At 38.1% G+C, this 18189-nt stretch overlaps 1 protein-coding gene across 1 annotated transcript in view; it reads left to right on the top strand.

Annotated features, from left to right (window-relative positions):
• Positions 1-882: 882 nt before the first annotated feature.
• The window catches only part of LOC113080773 (zinc finger protein 462), a 37624-nt gene continuing 20317 nt past the window's right edge, over positions 883-18189 (top strand). The window contains 2 exon segments of the mRNA XM_074559892.1: positions 883-1022; positions 17870-18126. Of these exon segments, the coding sequence (XP_074415993.1) occupies positions 17901-18126 (226 nt within the window). The 5' untranslated portion in view covers positions 883-1022; positions 17870-17900.

The following is an 18189-nucleotide window of genomic DNA, read 5'->3' on the forward strand; positions in this document are numbered from 1 at the left end:
GACAGATGCTTTTATCCAAAAATCAGTTCATGCATTCCTTGGGAATAGAATTAACCCATGACCATTTTAAAGCTGAATGTCATTCAAAGCAAAAATGGAAAACACCAGAAGGAAGGTCATTATTTATTGGTGTTCTGTGTCAGTCAGGCTCACTATTAGTGGTTAACAGCAGCTAAAAATCGAATTAATGTTCTAGGAAGTTGTTAAAACGTTTAAACCCCCCCCCCCCCCCCCCCCTTGATTAAGCATCGTTTGAACATTTAATATCCTAGGAACATTAACGTTTTGTAAAGGTTCCCAAAATGTTTCCTTTTCTCTTTATGAGGACGTTCAAGAACTGGTTACATCACGAGGATGTTCTGAGAACATTGTTACAATGTTATGTTACAATGACCGTTACAATATCGCTCCATATAAGGTAATAGGTGATGAATCAACAAGATCTAAACAAACAACGCAATTTATTTGGAGTGAGTGACGCTGAAAGGACATCACGTGACTGTGGTGTTTACACTGTGCTGGATAATGAGCTTCACACACTTGAAACCCAATAAAAAGGTTCCTGACGCGGTGCTGGAGAACATTAGGAACGCGCGTCTCTGTGGCGGCTGACGCGCGCGAGGGCTGTAATGACGCGTCCTCGTGGTATGGCTCATCATAACGCGTCGTAAGCGGCTCCATGTTTGAGCTCCACTGCTGCTGGAGTCATGAGAGGCTCTGTGGACCTTCCTCCTGTCTCTCTGTCTCATCGCAAACTCTTGTGCACCCTCTGGTGCTTGCTAGACTCCAGAACTTCTTTGTGTTGCCTGCTTAGCAGATTGTCTTCCTTGTCTCTGAGGCTGCTCATTATTCAGAGACAGCCGGAGCTCAGGTCATCTGCAGCTGCTGCACTGAAGAAGAAGAAGAAGAAGAAGAAGAAGAAGGAGGAGGAGGAGGAGGAGAAGGAGACGCGAGAGGGAAGATGGCGAACATCCTGCAGCTCTAGACCGGGAACAAGCTCGCAGAAGATCCAGGATCCAGCCGTGAGTATTCGGTTTCTCAGCTCGCCTCGCTCTTGACGCTCCGTGATAACGCGCTGGAGCTCGGGAGCCGTGGAGAGGGCGCGTGCGTCCCAGGAGCGGTCGCGGTGACCCGAGAGGAGCCCGAACCGAGCGGAGCCTCCAAAAAACCGGGCACCTCGGAGCTCGTCAAGTGACGCGTTGCTGGAGCGTCTCATCGCGTCCGCTGCGTGTTTTCCTCCTGGAAGGAGCGTCGCGGGGCGAGCGCGTTCGAGGGACGGAATGCGAAATGTTCCGCCGCGCTGGAAGCCATTGCGCGGATTCGGAGCTGCCGCGTCCATTAGTCGCGACGCGACGCGACGCGTCCGGCGCTTTCAGTGTGGCGACGTGAAAACAGCCCTGTTGTTGTTTCGCGCGACGGGCTCCAGGTGTTTGTCTCCGCAGGTGTAGAATGACACCGAGGGCTCCTCCAGACAAAAATGGAGTCTCGCTGGAGTCTGGAGAACAAAGGTTGGTTTCTCCTGCTGCCTCTGGCCTCTGCTCGGAGCTGGACGCGCGTCACGCACACATTTCCAGCTCGTTTGCACTTTTCTCCCCCTCACCATGTTAAGTTGATCCACGCGAAGGTGTTTTTAATAAGTCGCGTGCTTCGGGGTTTAGTGCTGATTCTGGACTACACTGATGAGTTGAGCTCGTGCTCGTGCCCGCGCTGCTCTGCAGAAGATCTCAGAGCTTCACAGATGAAGTTTATTTCATGTTAGTGCAGGTGGAATACTGCTGATGTGCTTCTCTGAACTCCTAACGCTCAACTGTTCTGCACCTGTGTGTCGTTTGGGAGCAAATGTGAAGCTTCTGCTGGGAAGTGAAAGTGAATATGTGTGTGTCTGCTCGGGCTGTAGTTCACTGAGATGACATGTGTGTGTGTGTGTGTGTGTGATTGTGACATGTCTAGTGTTGCACACCAGCAGAGCTTTTTGGTGAAAGGCGGTTGTTTCTCCATTGGCTCTGTGTGTGTGTGTGTGTGTGTGTGTGTCCTTCTGCAATCGCTCTGGCCACTGTGAAATCCTGCTGACAAAGACAGCGCACCACACACACACACACACACACACTCAATGCGACAGACGCAGGCCAGAGGAACTCAAAATGGTGGCACGTCTCCCATGTCAGGACAAACAGGTTCTCTCTCATGAAGGTTACGGCTGTTTTTAAGGGTCTGCTGTTTCTGAGCAGCTTCTTTGAGGTTTACTGAAGCTGTGAGATCATTCTTTGCATCGATAGAATAAAAGAAAAAGCATGTAGTGTTTTATGAGTGTGTGATGTTTAGTGTCTTCATGTAAGTTCTTCCTCCTCTGAATGGTTCTTCGATGTGTGTGTGTGTGTGTGTGTAGTTTCACAGTAATGACTTTGATCTGGTCGAGCGTCTGACCTGGAAAAGCTAAAAGCCGTCTTATGCAACTGTTGAGCACGCAGCGATGGCTCATGGTTCAAGCTCACGCTGACCCACTTTCCATGAAGATCCAGTCTGTTCCTCTCGCTGGAGAAGCTGACGTTCAGTGAGAGTCCATGTACTGTCTCACAGACTGCTACTGTTGTAGTATTTCTGGCTGGTGGATCTGTTTATGACTCTTATTGCACCTCCTTTATTGTCTCTTTGTCACATAGAACAGAAAACCAATGAATGGACACACATGCATCATCTATTTTTAATAATAATGCAATGAGGGTGAAGTTAACGGAGTAAACCTGGTGTGTGCTAGGATCCAGAACAGAACCGGTCGACTTTATTTCACCTTTAAAGCAGGATCGAGCTGCTGTTAGTGAGTGTTTTGTTCTGAAGCGTGTTGATCTTGACTGTGCATGCTTTATTAATGTTTATTAAGTCATTTAGACAAACTGGTTTGCAGAAGCTGATTAGACGTTCATCTGAACAGCTGCAACTGACCGGTGGAACATTTTCTTTTTCTTCTAATGGGAAAAAGTTCCACAAGTTTTCTCATCCAAACATTGCAAAAATTGAAGGCTGTAGTGAAGCTATGCTTGACATGATGAGCACATATTTATTTAAATCTTAGCATTTACTTTAATCACAAATAACTTCAGATGAATCTTTGTAGTGCACACTTATTTAAACGGAGTATAGTTTTAAAAAAGTCGAGTTTGTGTTGTGATGTTGGTAGATTTGTGAAGTTTCACTGGTGTATAAAAGGGTTTGATCATGTTGGTTGTTGATAGGTTGAAGGAATTGGAAATTGAATGGAACTTTCCAGGATATATTTTGGAATGTTCCAAGGATTTTGTAAAAGTTTCTGGAAATTTGCAGTAATTTTCCGCCCCTTTGTAGTGATTTTAGGGCTGCTCCAAAATAAATAGCGGTTTGATTTCTTTTTCTGCAACAATTATTGCATTATTTGTGTGTGTGTGTGTGTGTGTGATTTTTATAATCATGTTGCTTATAATTGTGATAATGATCACTGTTGTTGTTCTTATTAGTGGTAATATTATTTTAAATTAATAAATTATTAAACCGTAACTGGAGTTTAGTAATACTTTATTACATTACAGCTATAAAACTACAATACCACTGTATTTTATATTAATAGTGGTTGTCTTAATTTCTTCTTTTCGTTGAGTTTTGATGTTGACAGCAGTCTCTAATCATGTATATGGATTGATGAAACGCAGATAAAGCAGAAGAATGAACTCTGATCCACGGATGTTTGTGTGCACGGAGTAATGTGGTGATTTGATTTGAATAATTTTGAATGTGAAAGGCTGCTTGTGTTATTAATAAGGTGGGTGCGATGTGGAGAAGCTTTCTTCAGGTCACATTAATGACTCTCCCGGTCCACACGGACTTGATCTCAGAGCTCAGGAGAAGATGAGGTCTTTGACTGAGATGCACGTGATGCCAGCGCTCCTCCAGGCAGACGAAGGGCTTCCATTTTGATGGTGGAGTGATCCCAGATACAAAATGGACCTTTCAGTCGGATGAGGCCAGTGAAGGAGGCAGAAACGCACAGAAGCGCTGGCGTTCAGAGTCGTTCCTCTGTGAGACACACAAAAGCCAATTGAAATGGTCCAGTGGACGCTTTCTTGACGTGATGCATTGGTTTCTGGAGTCTCTCTCTTTCACTCGTATCTAAAGAAGTCATAAGTTATATAACCTTCTGGTGGACAGTAGAGACGACGCTTGTGTGCTGCGTTTGTTTGTGTAATATGGTTTGGCTCATGATTCCGTTCGGACAGTGTAAAGCACAGTATTTCAAACAAACACTTGTCTGATTATCTTTGTGTTCATTAGTGCTGTGTGATATAATGTATGAGTTACACACACTGTATTAATCTTTTATAAATGTAGACCGTGTCGAACGCTTCATTGGTGGAGTTTATATGAATGCATCTTCAGAAAAGTTTAGATGGAAGATGAAAAGAAAGTAATGCATATTAATGTAGTATTTTAAGGGAACCGAGGAAATCTGCCGTTCCATGAGCGCCACCTGCTGTCAGAGAGTGAAGTTTCGTGTGGCATAATTTCACAACGCTATGTTCAGACCATTCTGTTTTTGCTTGAAATGTTGAATTTATACGATCCAGTTCACATCAAGAGCTGCTCACGCTGCATGCAGGAGGTTTATTAGAGTCATCGTGATTAAAATGCAGTGGTTTTGCAGAACTTTCATGCATTCTGATTCATATAGAGGCGCAATCATGGAAAAAAACATGAAAAACCTCGGAAACTTTACAAATAAATTTAATACAGATTATTGGTCCAACTGCACTAATCTTCATTATGAATTCACTGAATTCTATGTTAATTAAATGATACAGTCACTCTGACATTAGAGTTGTCTATATTTAAGGGTTGCGTGATTTGGAAAAATTTATTTGTGATTTATTTATATTTTTTCAGATAAAATTGTCAGTGCAATTTATAACATTATTATTAATATTATTATTATTATTACTGGTTATACCAAGAAAAAAAATTAATAATTCAAGTATTTTATAAAAGAAAACAATATTAATAATAGTAAATTGTGAAGTGTAAAATTACAATTCTAATAATTTTTATGATTTTTTTTTTTTTTCAAATGTTAAACCATTTAACTGGTTATTACCAAATAAAACATAAAAAATTATGTATTTTAAAAAAATCTTACAATATTAATAATTGTTTTATTTTGGATTAGGGTTAAGTGTAAAATTATTTATAATGATTAATTTTTTTTTTTTTGTCCCCAAAGTCTGTAAAATACTCGTCATGTTTTTAATTGGATCCTCTTTTTGTGGTTGAGATCTGATCTCACTGTAGGTCCAGTATTTCATCACACGAGTGTTTTTATCCTCTGTGTGTGTTTGTGTGGAAGTCTTGATCCTTGAGAAGGATGGTTGGAAACTGTGATACAAATGTTTTGGTGAAATTATTATTTTATTCATGTAGGATGCATTAAATTGATTAAAAGTAACAATAAAGACATTTCTAATGTTACAAAAGATCAAATAAAGATTCTTTTGAACTGTCTATAAAATGTATCACCGTTTCCTCAGAGAAATGAAGCAGTTTTCAACATTGATAATACTCAGAAATGTTTCAGATCTGCATATTAGAATGATTTCTATTCAGATGACGTTAAAGTATAATATGTCTTGAAGTCAAAAAGGTTGAGAGTCTGTGTTTGGGATCATGATGTGTGTGTTTGCAGTGAGTTGTGTTCTCTGTGTGTGTCTGGTGATCCTGCAGTGTCTGTGGCTCTGTGCTTCTGCAGATGTGTCTGCAAACGTTCAGCGATCTGTAGAAGGCTGTGTTCCTGTCCAGGCCGGGCGCAGAGGCAGGACAAGGCGTCCTTTGAGAGCAAACAGCGGCGGTGTTGTCACTGGAAGCTGCCGGTGTCCAAGTCTGATTAAATATTGAAAGACGTTGGAAGGAAGAAAGCTCTGGTCGGTGAGTTAATATTAATGGATCGCTCGTCTTTCTGAGAGAGCTTGGTTTGGTCTCAAACTGAGACGGAGTGAATGTGGACGCAGGACATTGGCATGTTGTGTTGCTATTTATAGATGTGTGTCTGTTTGAGATCCACCGGTCATGGTTCAAGTTCTGATTCTGTTTCTCTTTGCACGAACGTTCAGTGTTATGAAGCCTTCTCTTTCTCCATGTTTTAGAGAATTCTGTGCAGATCATGATCCTTGTTCCTAAGAAACTAGAGATATTGACCAATGATTGGCTTCATCTGATCAAGTATTTTTAGTGCAGCCTCAGAAATGTCTTCTACATCTCAGTACCGGTTTAATTTGCTCTTTGGATATTGTTAATGTCATCGGTACGCCTTCAGGTTGGTAACTGGTTCTTCCTGTACTTTCTGAACTGCATTTCCAACACAAACAGAAGACAAGATGATCTGCTTGAAAGCCTGTGGTGGCCGATCCCAGCATTAGACATGTAACACATTTATTTTTTAAAAATACAGAAAACTTTTGAAATATTATTCTAATGTAAACAGCTGTTTTTCTGTGTGAATCTCTGTTAAAGTGTTTTTTTTTCCAGCAAAAAATATTGATAACGAAGGACTTTAGATCGGAGCAGCACACTGACACATGATGTAAACAAACTGGTGCAAATTTACACCAAGATTTGTGTCAAAGTCTTGTAGCACATAATTATGGCTGTTAACGTGTCATGATATATGAATGATGTTTATTTGCTTTAAACATGAGTTTCAAGAAGTGTTCTTGTCTTTGTGGAGATGATTGTGGTGACACATTCAGGTCTTCTGCCATCATGCAGTACGTCTGGTTCAGATGACACTGTGCTGAAGATGACTCAAAGCTCAAGAACAGATGGAAGTGAACATTTCAGACAAGCCTGTTTCTTCAGTAAACGCATGATTTTCAGTCAAAGCAGTATTTGCTCTGAAACCTCCCCAGCCCTTGTCGTTCTCCAGCGGGGAATAGTCCTTCATTAGGAGATCCTAACAGAGGAACAGCTCTTGTCTTTGGTCAAGCATGTCTTCACACTTTGATGTTCTATGCGGTTTGATGGTAACTCTCATTGGCTTGAGAAAACGGCTCGAATCAGGCCAAAGACAGAAAGAGAGCAGCAGAATTGGAACTGAAGGTTTCCTGAGGGAGAATACTTCCTGGTTATTTTCCAGTGTTTTGGTCCTGAGCGTTTCATTCTTTTCCTCTTACAGTCGCTCCCAAAGCTCTGATGGCCTCATTGGATGCTGAAGCGTGAACATTTCTACATTAACTTTGTTTAACGACACTATTTGTATTCTCTTGCTCACTTGATCATCTGAGTTTGTGTAGCACAGTAGTATACAGTAGTGTAGTGTTGTTCAGTGAAGTTTAGTACAATGCAGAGTAGTGCAGTATAGTGTAGTATAGTTTAGTGTACTATAATACAGTATGTTATAGTATAGTATAGTAGAGCACAGTATATTGTAAGTATAGTACAGTAAAGTATATTGCAAATACAATATATTATAGTATAGAATAGTACAGTATATTGTAATACAGTATATTGTAGTATAGTACAGTACACTATATATGTAAGTAATAGTATAGTACGCAACATATATTGTAGTATAGTACAGTACACTATATTGTAATACAGTATATTGTAGTAGTAAGTACAGTATATTGTAAGTTATGTAGTAGTACAGTACATGTATATTACAGTAAGTTATTGTATAGTACAGTACATATAATTGTAGTATAGTACAGTACATACACTTTTAGTATGTATAGTACAGTACAGTATATTGTAGTATAGTACAGTACACTTATTGTATACAGTATATTGTAATACAGTATATTGTAGTATAGTACAGTACAGTACACTATATTGTAAAACAGTATATTGTACAGTACAGTATATTTAGTATAGTATAGTACAGTACAGTATATTTAGTATAGTATAGTACAGTACACTATATTGTAATACAGTAAATTGTAGAATAGTACAGTATATTGTAATACAGTGTATTGTAGTATAGTACAGTACACTATATTGTTATACAGTATATTATATTGTAGTATAGTACAGTACAGTGTATTGTAGTATAGTACAGTACAATAAAATACAGTATATTATAGTATAGTACAGTATATTGTAGTATAGTATAGTACAGTATATTGTAATACAGTATATTGTAGTATAGTATAGAATAGTACAGTATTTTGTATTATAGAATAGTACAATACAGAACAGTATATTTAGTATAGTGCAGTACAGTATATTGTAGTATAGTGCAGTACAGTATATTGTAGTATAGTATAGAATAGTACAGTATTTTGTAATATAGTATAGTACAATACAGAACAGTATATTTTAACATTGGTGCTCGTTCATCCAAATAAGATCATTCTGTCTTCATTTATTTTCCATTTAGTTGTAGTTTTTATCCAGTGGAACAGAAGATATTTTCAAAATATTTTTTCTTTCTTTTTCTTCTTTTTTTTCAAAGTTGGAGTTGTTTTGGACCCCATTGACTTTGATTGCATGATCAGAAACAAGTGAAATATTCTTTAAAATATCTTCTTTTGTGCTCCACTGAAGAAAGAAACTCATGAAGGTCTGAAAGTCTCCTCCATGACGGCTCTCCAATCTCGTGTGTTTTCATGTATTTTTGATGTGAAAGACACATTGTGCTCGATGTCTAATGATGCAGTGTGCCACTGGAGGACGTGTTTCTCGTAACCGATCACGAGATTTAAGATTGGAGTCCTCTGCTTGACATGGAGCTGAGTAAATGATGACAGTGTTTTGGGTGCAGAATATACGTTGCACAAATGGGATATCTTTAAGTTTTTGACGATGGGTTTTAAAGAAAGTGCTTGTGGAAAGCGTGACCTTTTTGAGTCCGAGGGTTTCATCCATCATCATTAGATAAAACATTCCCTCGCCTGAGGCCGGCAATTACTGAAGCTCAGTGAGGATGAAATATGTCTTCTTCAATAATGCAGAGCTGAGATTGTGTGCTAGACTTTGGTTATGAGTGTAAAGTAGCATTTTTAATTGCAAGACATTTATTGCGTAGATATCAGACACACCGTGTGGTTTTACGTGAAGCGTGTCGGTCAAGTGTGCAAATCTGACTGAACGGATTTTCTTTGTGAATTTTACTAGCAGTTTCTCAGTGTAAATTGTTTAAATCTTTAAAAAGAAATTGTAAAGACATTTTATTATATTGTTTTGATCTGTTTGCTGTTTGGTTACCATTTACTATTTTTAATTGTGAGATTTTTATTTTTTATTATTGCATTAAAACCAGTCCGTTTGACCTGCAAACATCATAATTATGAATTATAGTAATATGTGGAACACAACAACTAAAAAGACAAAAACATAAAAGATATATATTATCTCTTTTTTATTATTAATCATAAAAAATAACATTTGAACCTTATGCTGGATGTTTTATAAGAAATAAAATCAGTATTTTCCTACCAAACTTTTAAAATTCACAGGTTCTTGAGGTGCTTTTTTAGACTCCTTGTAATGCTGTTCTGTAGAGATGTTTCCTAAGATTTATAGTCTGTATTGTGAAAAGAATAGCATGTGGATTTGATGATGTTTGCTCTTCTTATGAGTTGAGCAAGAGTTAAGAGTTGTCAGGTGGTTTTTGTTGCAACTACCGTACAGACGTGAGTGATCTTCACCAGATTGCAGCGGATCTCACGCAGAAGAACTCAGTAATGGTGTGAAAGATGAACCGAAGTTTAGCAGCTCTCAAGTCATATTCAGTGGTAGAGTTGCTTCTTAGAACTAGAACCCTTTTAAGATCAAAAGTTAACACTTCATGTTGTTGTGTTAGTTCACGTTTAGCAAATTCTGTGCTGCATTTCTCAAAATCAATCATCAGCGAAGTTGATCGTAGAGACCATTGATGGCAGTGGATTTGGGAAACGCAGCCCTGGATGATAAAATGTCACAATAGTTCTCATAAATCAAACTTATTCTGCTCAGATCATTTCCAAAAAAACAATACTTTTATGTTAGTCAAGTTTATGAAACAACTGGTTGTTTTGTGAAATTATATCATATACAGAAATGTCCAAAAAATGGTTCATCAAGTCTTTGTTCAGGTCACCATGATGTCAGTGACTCTTTAAATGTTTCAGTCATTCAAAACACTGATTCATTCAGCAATAAACAAGGGAGACTCTTCTGAGTGAGTCATTGAATCATCCAATGAATCGATTTGTTCAAAACACTGATTCATTCAGCAATGAACAAGGGAGACTCTCCTGAGTGAGTCATTGAATCATCCAATGAATCGATTTATTCAAAACACTGATTCATTCAGCAATAAACAAGGGAGACTCTTCTGAGTGAGTCATTGAATCATCCAATGAATCGATTTGTTCAAAACACTGATTCATTCAGCAATAAACAAGGGAGACTCTTCTGAGTGAGTCATTGAATCATCCAATGAATCGATTTATTCAAAACACTGATTCATTCAGCAATAAACAAGGGAGACTCTTCTGAGTGAGTCATTGAATCATCCAATGAATCGATTTGTTCAAAACACTGATTCATTCAGCAATGAACAAGGGAGACTCTCCTGAGTGAGTCATTGAATCATCCAATGAATCGATTTGTTCAAAACACTGATTCATTCAGCAATGAACAAGGGAGACTCTTCTGAGCGAGTCATTGAATCATCCAATGAATCGATTTATTCAAAACACTGATTCATTCAGCAATAAACAAGGGAGACTCTTCTGAGTGAGTCATTGAATCATTCATTCAAATGATTTGTTCAACTTCACTGATTCTTTCAAGAAAAGAAACAAGTAGCTTTTTTACGAGTGAGTCATTTGAATCATTTATTCAAATGATTTGTTCACTGGGATTCTTTCAGAAAATAAAAAATTGGCTAGTTTTATAAATGAGTCATTGAATCATCCAATGAATCGATTTGTTCAAAACACTGAGTCATTCAGTCATAAACAAGTTAGACTCTTCTGAGTGAGTCATTGAGTCATTCATTCAAATGATTTGCTCAACTTCACTGATTCTTTCAAAAATTCATTCACTCTTTACGAGTGAGTCATTGAATCGTTCAAACAATTTACTCATAAACACTTTAATTCTGAAACTAAACAAGTGGCTTTTTTATGAGTGAGTCATTGAATAAATTTATTCAAACAATACATTCACTGGGATTCTTTCAGAAAAGAAGTTTGTTTAGTTTTATAAATTAGTCATTGAATCATCCAATAAATCGATTTATTCAAAACACCGATTCATTCATAGAAAAGTATAATAAATTGTTGAAATTCTTTCAAAGAGGAAACAAGTGTCATTCTTTGAGTTGCTGAATCATTTATTTAATCAATTTATTCCAAAACACTGGTTCATTCAGAAAATAAAATGAGTTACCAGTGAGTGAATCATTCATATGATTCAGCAACGATGATTCATAGTGATGTGTCTAAAGTGTAAGTTACTCCAGAGTTGTTGTATAAAAGCAGAATCATAATTGTGCTGTTTTCTGTTTCTTGTGTGATATTGCTGATATATCAGTGTTTTATAAAGGATAGTGTTTTTGCAGAAGGGGTTAGCGGGTCTTAACTGGACCCTTGGGAAGGGCTTGTGTCGGATGCGTCTCAGAAGCTTCATGTTGGTTTGTTCATGGCTGACCTATTTCTGCTGCCATATGCTTCCTGGAAGGGATTTGCTTTGAAACATAAAAGCCAACGATTTGGACGAAGGAAGAAGATTATGAGCACATCAGAGAAGATCTCACATCTGTTGATGTGAACGTCGATGAGTTGATTCATGTTTGGACACAGGTTTTTTTCTAAAACAGACATTTTACTAATTTGACAGATTTTACTGTATTTTCGATTAGTCGTGCGTGCATTAAAATGTATTTTCCTTCTGAGCAAGGTTACTTTAAGAGCCTCTGAATCCAAACTCTTTTAATTCACAGATTCCTACAGTGTCTGCGAGGCTCTTTTCTAGACGTGATGTTGCACACGGTTGGACTCGTCGTCGTCTGTGTTACTCGTAGCATGTTTTCAATCCTGTTTATCAGGAAAGTCCAGTGAGAACAGGAACTGTGTCTGATCTCATCTGGCAGATCTTTGGCGCAGGCCGAGCTTTATCATGACAATCATCTGAGACTTCCTCATTCGAGGGACCTCACATGACCGAGGGCTTTGAGGAACTGGAGGTTTGCAGAGCAGTTTCTCCTGCTGTAACGGAGAACAGGAGAAGTTTTGGCTAGCTCTGCTCAGCGTGACTCTGAAACTGAAGGTCTCCAGGGCACCATTGCCAGTTCAACCCAAAATAACTCTCTGAGCACACTTCAGGAAGTGTTCTTCAGGAAACGGCCTTTAGATTATATTTCACACAAGTTGAATTTAAAGGAACAGTTCATCCAAAAATCACCATTCTGTCATTTATTTACTCCAATATCATTCCAAATCTTTTTATCTTCTGTGGAACATTAAAGATGGTATTTCGAAGAACCAAAGAACACCTTTGACTTTCATTTTATGGGCAAAAAAATTGAAATAAATCATCCAAAAAAATGAAAGTCAAAGGTGTTCTTTGGTTCTTCGAAATATCATCTTTAATGTTCCACAGAAGATCAAGCGTAAATCACACTCCAGGATAATCTAAGTGTATTAATAATAATGTGACCCAAAAACAAACTTCTGTATTGTGTAAAGTGCTATAGAAAATAGAAAACATCCAAAATATGAATTAAAATGGATGGCACCTCAATGATACCAAATTAACACGTATTGTATTAATAAAAATAAAGCCAAATTAAATCAAATTGCTGCCTTTGTGCTCTTCTTCAGTGTATTGGTATTGAAGCAGCTCTGGTCCTGTTCCAGATCGGTAGATCGACCCTGTCGTGTGTTTTACATAATGTGTTTCATGATCTTATATAACAGACAGTCGTCTGGTGAGATCGCACACATGCTCAAACCGCAGGCTGAAGTGAAAGAAGCTGATCTTCAGTTCCTGTATCTCCAGACAGAAACCTGTTGAAACCTTGGTGTATCTGATCAGCAACTTCTGATTAATGAGTGAATGTGAAAAAAAGTTGTTATTACTGCATTTTAAAGAGAAATTCTTTTTTAACAAAAGTTTCTGGAACAATATAACTTATTTTTGGTATTCTTGACACCAAATGGGACTAATTTGGCACCATTTTTTTTTTTAATGGTTATATCTCTTAAAAAATAATAGAAAAAAAGAGATGTATGTTGAGGGTCTTCAAGCATTTGCAAAGTTTTGTTCCCTTTTTGCATATATATATATATATATATATATATATACATATATATATATATATATATATATATATATATATATATATATATATATATATATATATATACAGTACAGACCAAAAGTTTGGAAACATTACTATTTTTAATGTTTTTGAAAAAAGTTTCTTCTGCTCATCAAGCCTGCATTTATTTGATCAAAAATACAGAAAAAACTGTAATATTGTGATATATTATTACAATTTAAAATAATTGTTTTTAAATGTATTATACTTTAAATTATCATTTATTTCTGTGATGCAAAGCTGAATTTTTAGGATCATTATCACATGATCCTTTAGAAATCATTCTAATATGATGATTCATTATCAAAGTTGGAAACAGTTCTGCTGCTTAATATTTTTCAGAACATGTGATACGTTTTTAGGATGCTTTGATGAATAAAAAGTAAAAAAAAAAAAAAAAGAAGCTATGTTTGTAAAATATAAATATTTTGTAATAACAATATACACTACTGGTCAGTATTTTTTTATAAAATCAATACTTTTATTCAGCAAGGATGTGTTGAATTGATAAACTGATAGTAAAGAAAATCTATTATTAGAATATATATTATTATAATTTTTTTTTTTTTTTGAATAAATGCAGTTCTTTTTAATCTTTTATTCGTCAAATATATCAGACAGCAGAACTGTTTCCAACACTTATAATAAATCAGAATATTAGAATAATTTCTAAATGATCATGTGATCGACTGGATGTTTTTATTTATCCAGAGGAAACTGAGATTCGCCTGAGCTCTGAGCGATTAAAAACTCATCATTAAAATCTCCGAACACAGACTCTGTTTGTAATGATCATAAATTATAAATATTAATACTAGTTTCTAGCGGTTTGGTTTTACCGTGTGCAATTGTTCTTCAGCTGTCAGCTCTCAAATAATTGGCTGAAAATGTAATTAATCAGTGCGTCATTATTTGTTCATGAGAGCTGATGAGATGTTTCTGGATGTGGAGGTTTAGCCGGAGAGAGTAATCTTCAATCACGTCTCTCTCTCTCTCTGTTGTGTGAGACGGTGGACCAGCGGTTCAGGACAAAACCCCTGTTCTTCTAATCAGCTTAATGTCAGCATATTCAGAGAGTGTCTTTGAGACGGTTAGAGGAGGCTGTTGTTGCCGGTTGGTGATTAACAAACATCAGTAGACTTTGGACTCTTTGCGTTGGGATAGAAAGCTCTCTCGCTGGTGTCCGGGTCGAACCGAAGTTTGCTGATTCCAGTCTTTTCCCATCGCTCGCTTGTCTTCCTCATTCTTATCCCAGGGCTGCAGATGTTTTGTGAGCTCTGAAACAGGGAAGTTCAGGCATGCTTTGCATTTTTAGACCCCCTCGTGAAGTTTAGTTCCTCTAAGCTTGTTTTCTTGACTCTGTTCTGTCAAAGTGCATGTTCAAAATCAACTAGTCAGCGGACAACCAGCTAAGCTTAGTCATGTTAGGCTGGTTTAAGGTCAAGTCTTTGAATTAGGGTTAATGTAATGAAGACATTATTGTAACGGCCTTAGATGAGGGAAGTGGAATACTAAACAAAATTTAACTTAAATGTTTAAAGCAGCAACTGAACTCAAGTTTTTATTTGGCTGTATGAGTCATTTCAGCTCATCTTGTCTAGTTGAATCTTGTATAACTTAGAAAATTAAGTTAGAATTGGTCTAATTGGCACACATTGGATGCTGGTCAAAAACATTGGTTTTAAGACAGTTATTTATGTCTTTCGTTTAAAACGGCTGTAGGAATCTTCTCCAGGATGTTTGGAACAGCCAACCTTCGAGGTGCACTACTGTGAGAATATTTATCCACTGCTTGTGATGTTTATTATCTGTCACGGTGATATTTGGTGCGTCCACACGTTGCTTTGTTCCATGTACTCCTGTGCACCATTTACAAGAGAGTTTGCAGGTGTTTTGGTTTAACGTCTTGGAGAAGATTCCAAAACGACTGATTTTCTGAAGCGTCTAAGTCTTTAGCACAGCACTGTACATTTTCTTGCACACCTTGCTCTGTGATTCGCTTTGAGTGAAAGCTTCTGCAGAATGTAAAATGTGATATGTTTTTTTAAATCCCAAGATGTTGAAACTATGACAGGCTGAGCTCAGGCTGGCACGCCAGAAGGTTTTTTCCTGTGCTTCTGCTGAGCTGTGCATGCTGAAGGTTTTGGGTGCGTTACATCTGCTAGATAGATCTCTGTCAGCTGCTCTCCAGTGGCAGCGAGAGGATCAGATCTGGGAGTCCATGTTACGCTCTGTCTCAACACCTCAGCACACATTGCTGCTCTTAAAATGGCTGCCCTTGAAGCTCAAAGGATCTGGTGCTCAGTGGCTGTCAGAGACGCACCAAGCACATGAAAGCTTTACAGATTTCAACCCATTAGCCTGGAAGTATCTGACGCTCCGCCGGACAGGCTCGATGCAATTTTGTGTTGTTTAATGTCTCCTGCTCTTTCCTTTGTGTTTTCCTCCTCTACCAGACTTTATGGGTTGTCCAGATATGAGTGTAAGTTTGTTTCGAGTTCCTCTCGAGTGCTGGAACACATCAGGGCGGAGCTGAAACCCAACCTCGAGAGACAATGGGCGAACCTGCCCTGGGACACACTGAGAATGAAGGTTGAAACCAGCGTCTGCTTTTACGGTTTGAGGCCACAGGTGATCAGTCACAGGTGGGAGAGCTCAAATATCTTTATTCTCGACAACAGAGATCTTCTCATCTAGCAGGAATTCCAACCATTCAGCCATGAAACCAGTTTTCAGTCTAGTGTCTGTATAACTACTGCGTGTACTAATTTGATGGGTTTTATCCATTAGGTATTAAACCCTTAAGCATTGATGCATACTTGATATTGCTGTCATTTTAGTATTTTCTTCAAGTGGGTAAAGCAACAGTAATGTCAGTAATTTTTTAACATTGTTTTGTTTGACTATGCAGCTACCTGTCAACTAACAGTCATTAGAATATAAGTAGACTGTCTGCTACTGACCCTAAGCTAACAGTCTGCTAATACTGTAATCACTACAGTAAGTTACTTAAGTGGACTATCAAAATAAAGTGTAACTCTTAATTTTATCTAATAGGATTTGATTGCACCATGTAAAGATGATATCAATCATTATTATTATTTCCCCACCGCATTGTCTTAGTTACATCAGCAGAAAGGTTTTTATTAGCTTTTGATGAAAATTAACTGTTTTTGTTGCTTTAGAATTGCATGCAATGCAATGCAAAGGAACGTGTGTATTTTGATTGCACATCATCTGATTGCACATGATAACAGTAGCTCATGCATTTGTGTCTCTTGTTTTAATAACAATTGCATGACCTTGATATAATTTTGGTACCTGTTGTTGGTGTCTTTTCACTGAGACTTTGTTCTCAGTTTGTCCTCACAACTGGTACACATGGTTTATTGTGCCTTTAAAATGACTGACGAAGATCCAAGTGGAATTAATTTTTTAGTGTTTACAGCATTCAAGGCCTCCGCTAATGTGTAGCATTGCACTAAACGCGTCTAACACTAGCCTTGACATTGAGGTCTTTTCTTGCAGAAATCAGCCTCAGAATGTGTCCTGGTGCGTGAGCCAGCCAAGGCTGAAGATTTACTCTGGTTTGTATTGATGGCTTTCAGATCTGCAGTGCTGGGACCGTGCTGTACGACTGCTAAATGCATTTCTGTTGTTGAGGTCATGCTAATATTCATGTCCTTGCCACACATATCACATTGAGTATGACCCATGATGAAAGAAAAACATGTTTGCTGTCTCTGTGCATGGTCTTTTACCGGAGAAACTGCTTGGTATTATAGAGAAAAGCGGCAGTTGTGGTTTTATATGTATTTTTGGATATAAGGTTTACATGAGGTTAGTACTGAATTAGTTTTATTCAAATCACATGTTCCTAACATACTCTCTGTAATTTCTGGCCCGCTTTGTAGATTTAAAATTTTTTGGGTTTATGTGCAGTCTAATGAAATATTGCAATACTTCCAAATACAGCAGGGATTTGAGCATGTGTATGTGCTGAGTTTGGCAGCTGTGTGAGTATTAATGAAAAAGTATTGATCGGGGACGGAATCATACTTTGTTTCAGCTCATTGATTGGCACGGTCGCCGGGTGCTCTTAGGTCACGGGACATAATATTGCCACCTCCAATTGATGGCCCGCCCAATAATCCTTTGTGTTGTACTGCATCTCTGAAGCCCTGAGCGTTCCTCATCCCTCTGCGGATTCACTCATCTTATTTCAGAAAGGCTTGATGCAATCTGATGGAACATGCTGATGTAAATAAATACCAAGGCCCACTGGTGTGCTCCAGCTGAGGCTTATCCCTGGGTAATAAAAAAATGGAACAAATCAGCCCATAATCCCTCCTCAGCTATTGTTCTTGGAGCAGACTGACCCCTCGCCAAAAAAAAAAGATTCTTCTGTTGCATTCTGCCTTTTCAGAATTTCAGAATGCTTTCGTCTTGCTGTGAAATACAATGCTTGTAAAATTTCCTTTCCAAGTGTTAGTTTATGGCCAGAGTTTCTATTCTCTTACCCCTTTCTTTCTTTCTGTCCCTAACCAGGTTTCCCTGATTTTCCAGGGAGTCCTAAGAGATGGAAGTGCTGCAGTGTGATGGCTGTGATTTCCGTGCAGAGTCGAACGATGAGCTCAAGGCGCACATACAAGACGTCCACACAGCCTTCCTGCAGCCCACGGAAGTGGGAGAAGGTGACGAGACACCCAGACGGTCCAGGTCAAACTCGTTACACTCCCTCAGCCAAACAGAGGACGAGGAAGACTTGAGCAACCACAATTACGACTCATTAAAAAAGGGAGCAGGTATAATGACACATTAGTCTTAGACCTCTAGAGTGAAAGAAACTACACCATTAGAGTTGTTTT

The sequence above is a fragment of the Carassius auratus genome, unplaced genomic scaffold, assembly GCF_003368295.1.
Source record: "Carassius auratus strain Wakin unplaced genomic scaffold, ASM336829v1 scaf_tig00031959, whole genome shotgun sequence".
Taxonomy (NCBI): domain Eukaryota; kingdom Metazoa; phylum Chordata; class Actinopteri; order Cypriniformes; family Cyprinidae; genus Carassius; species Carassius auratus.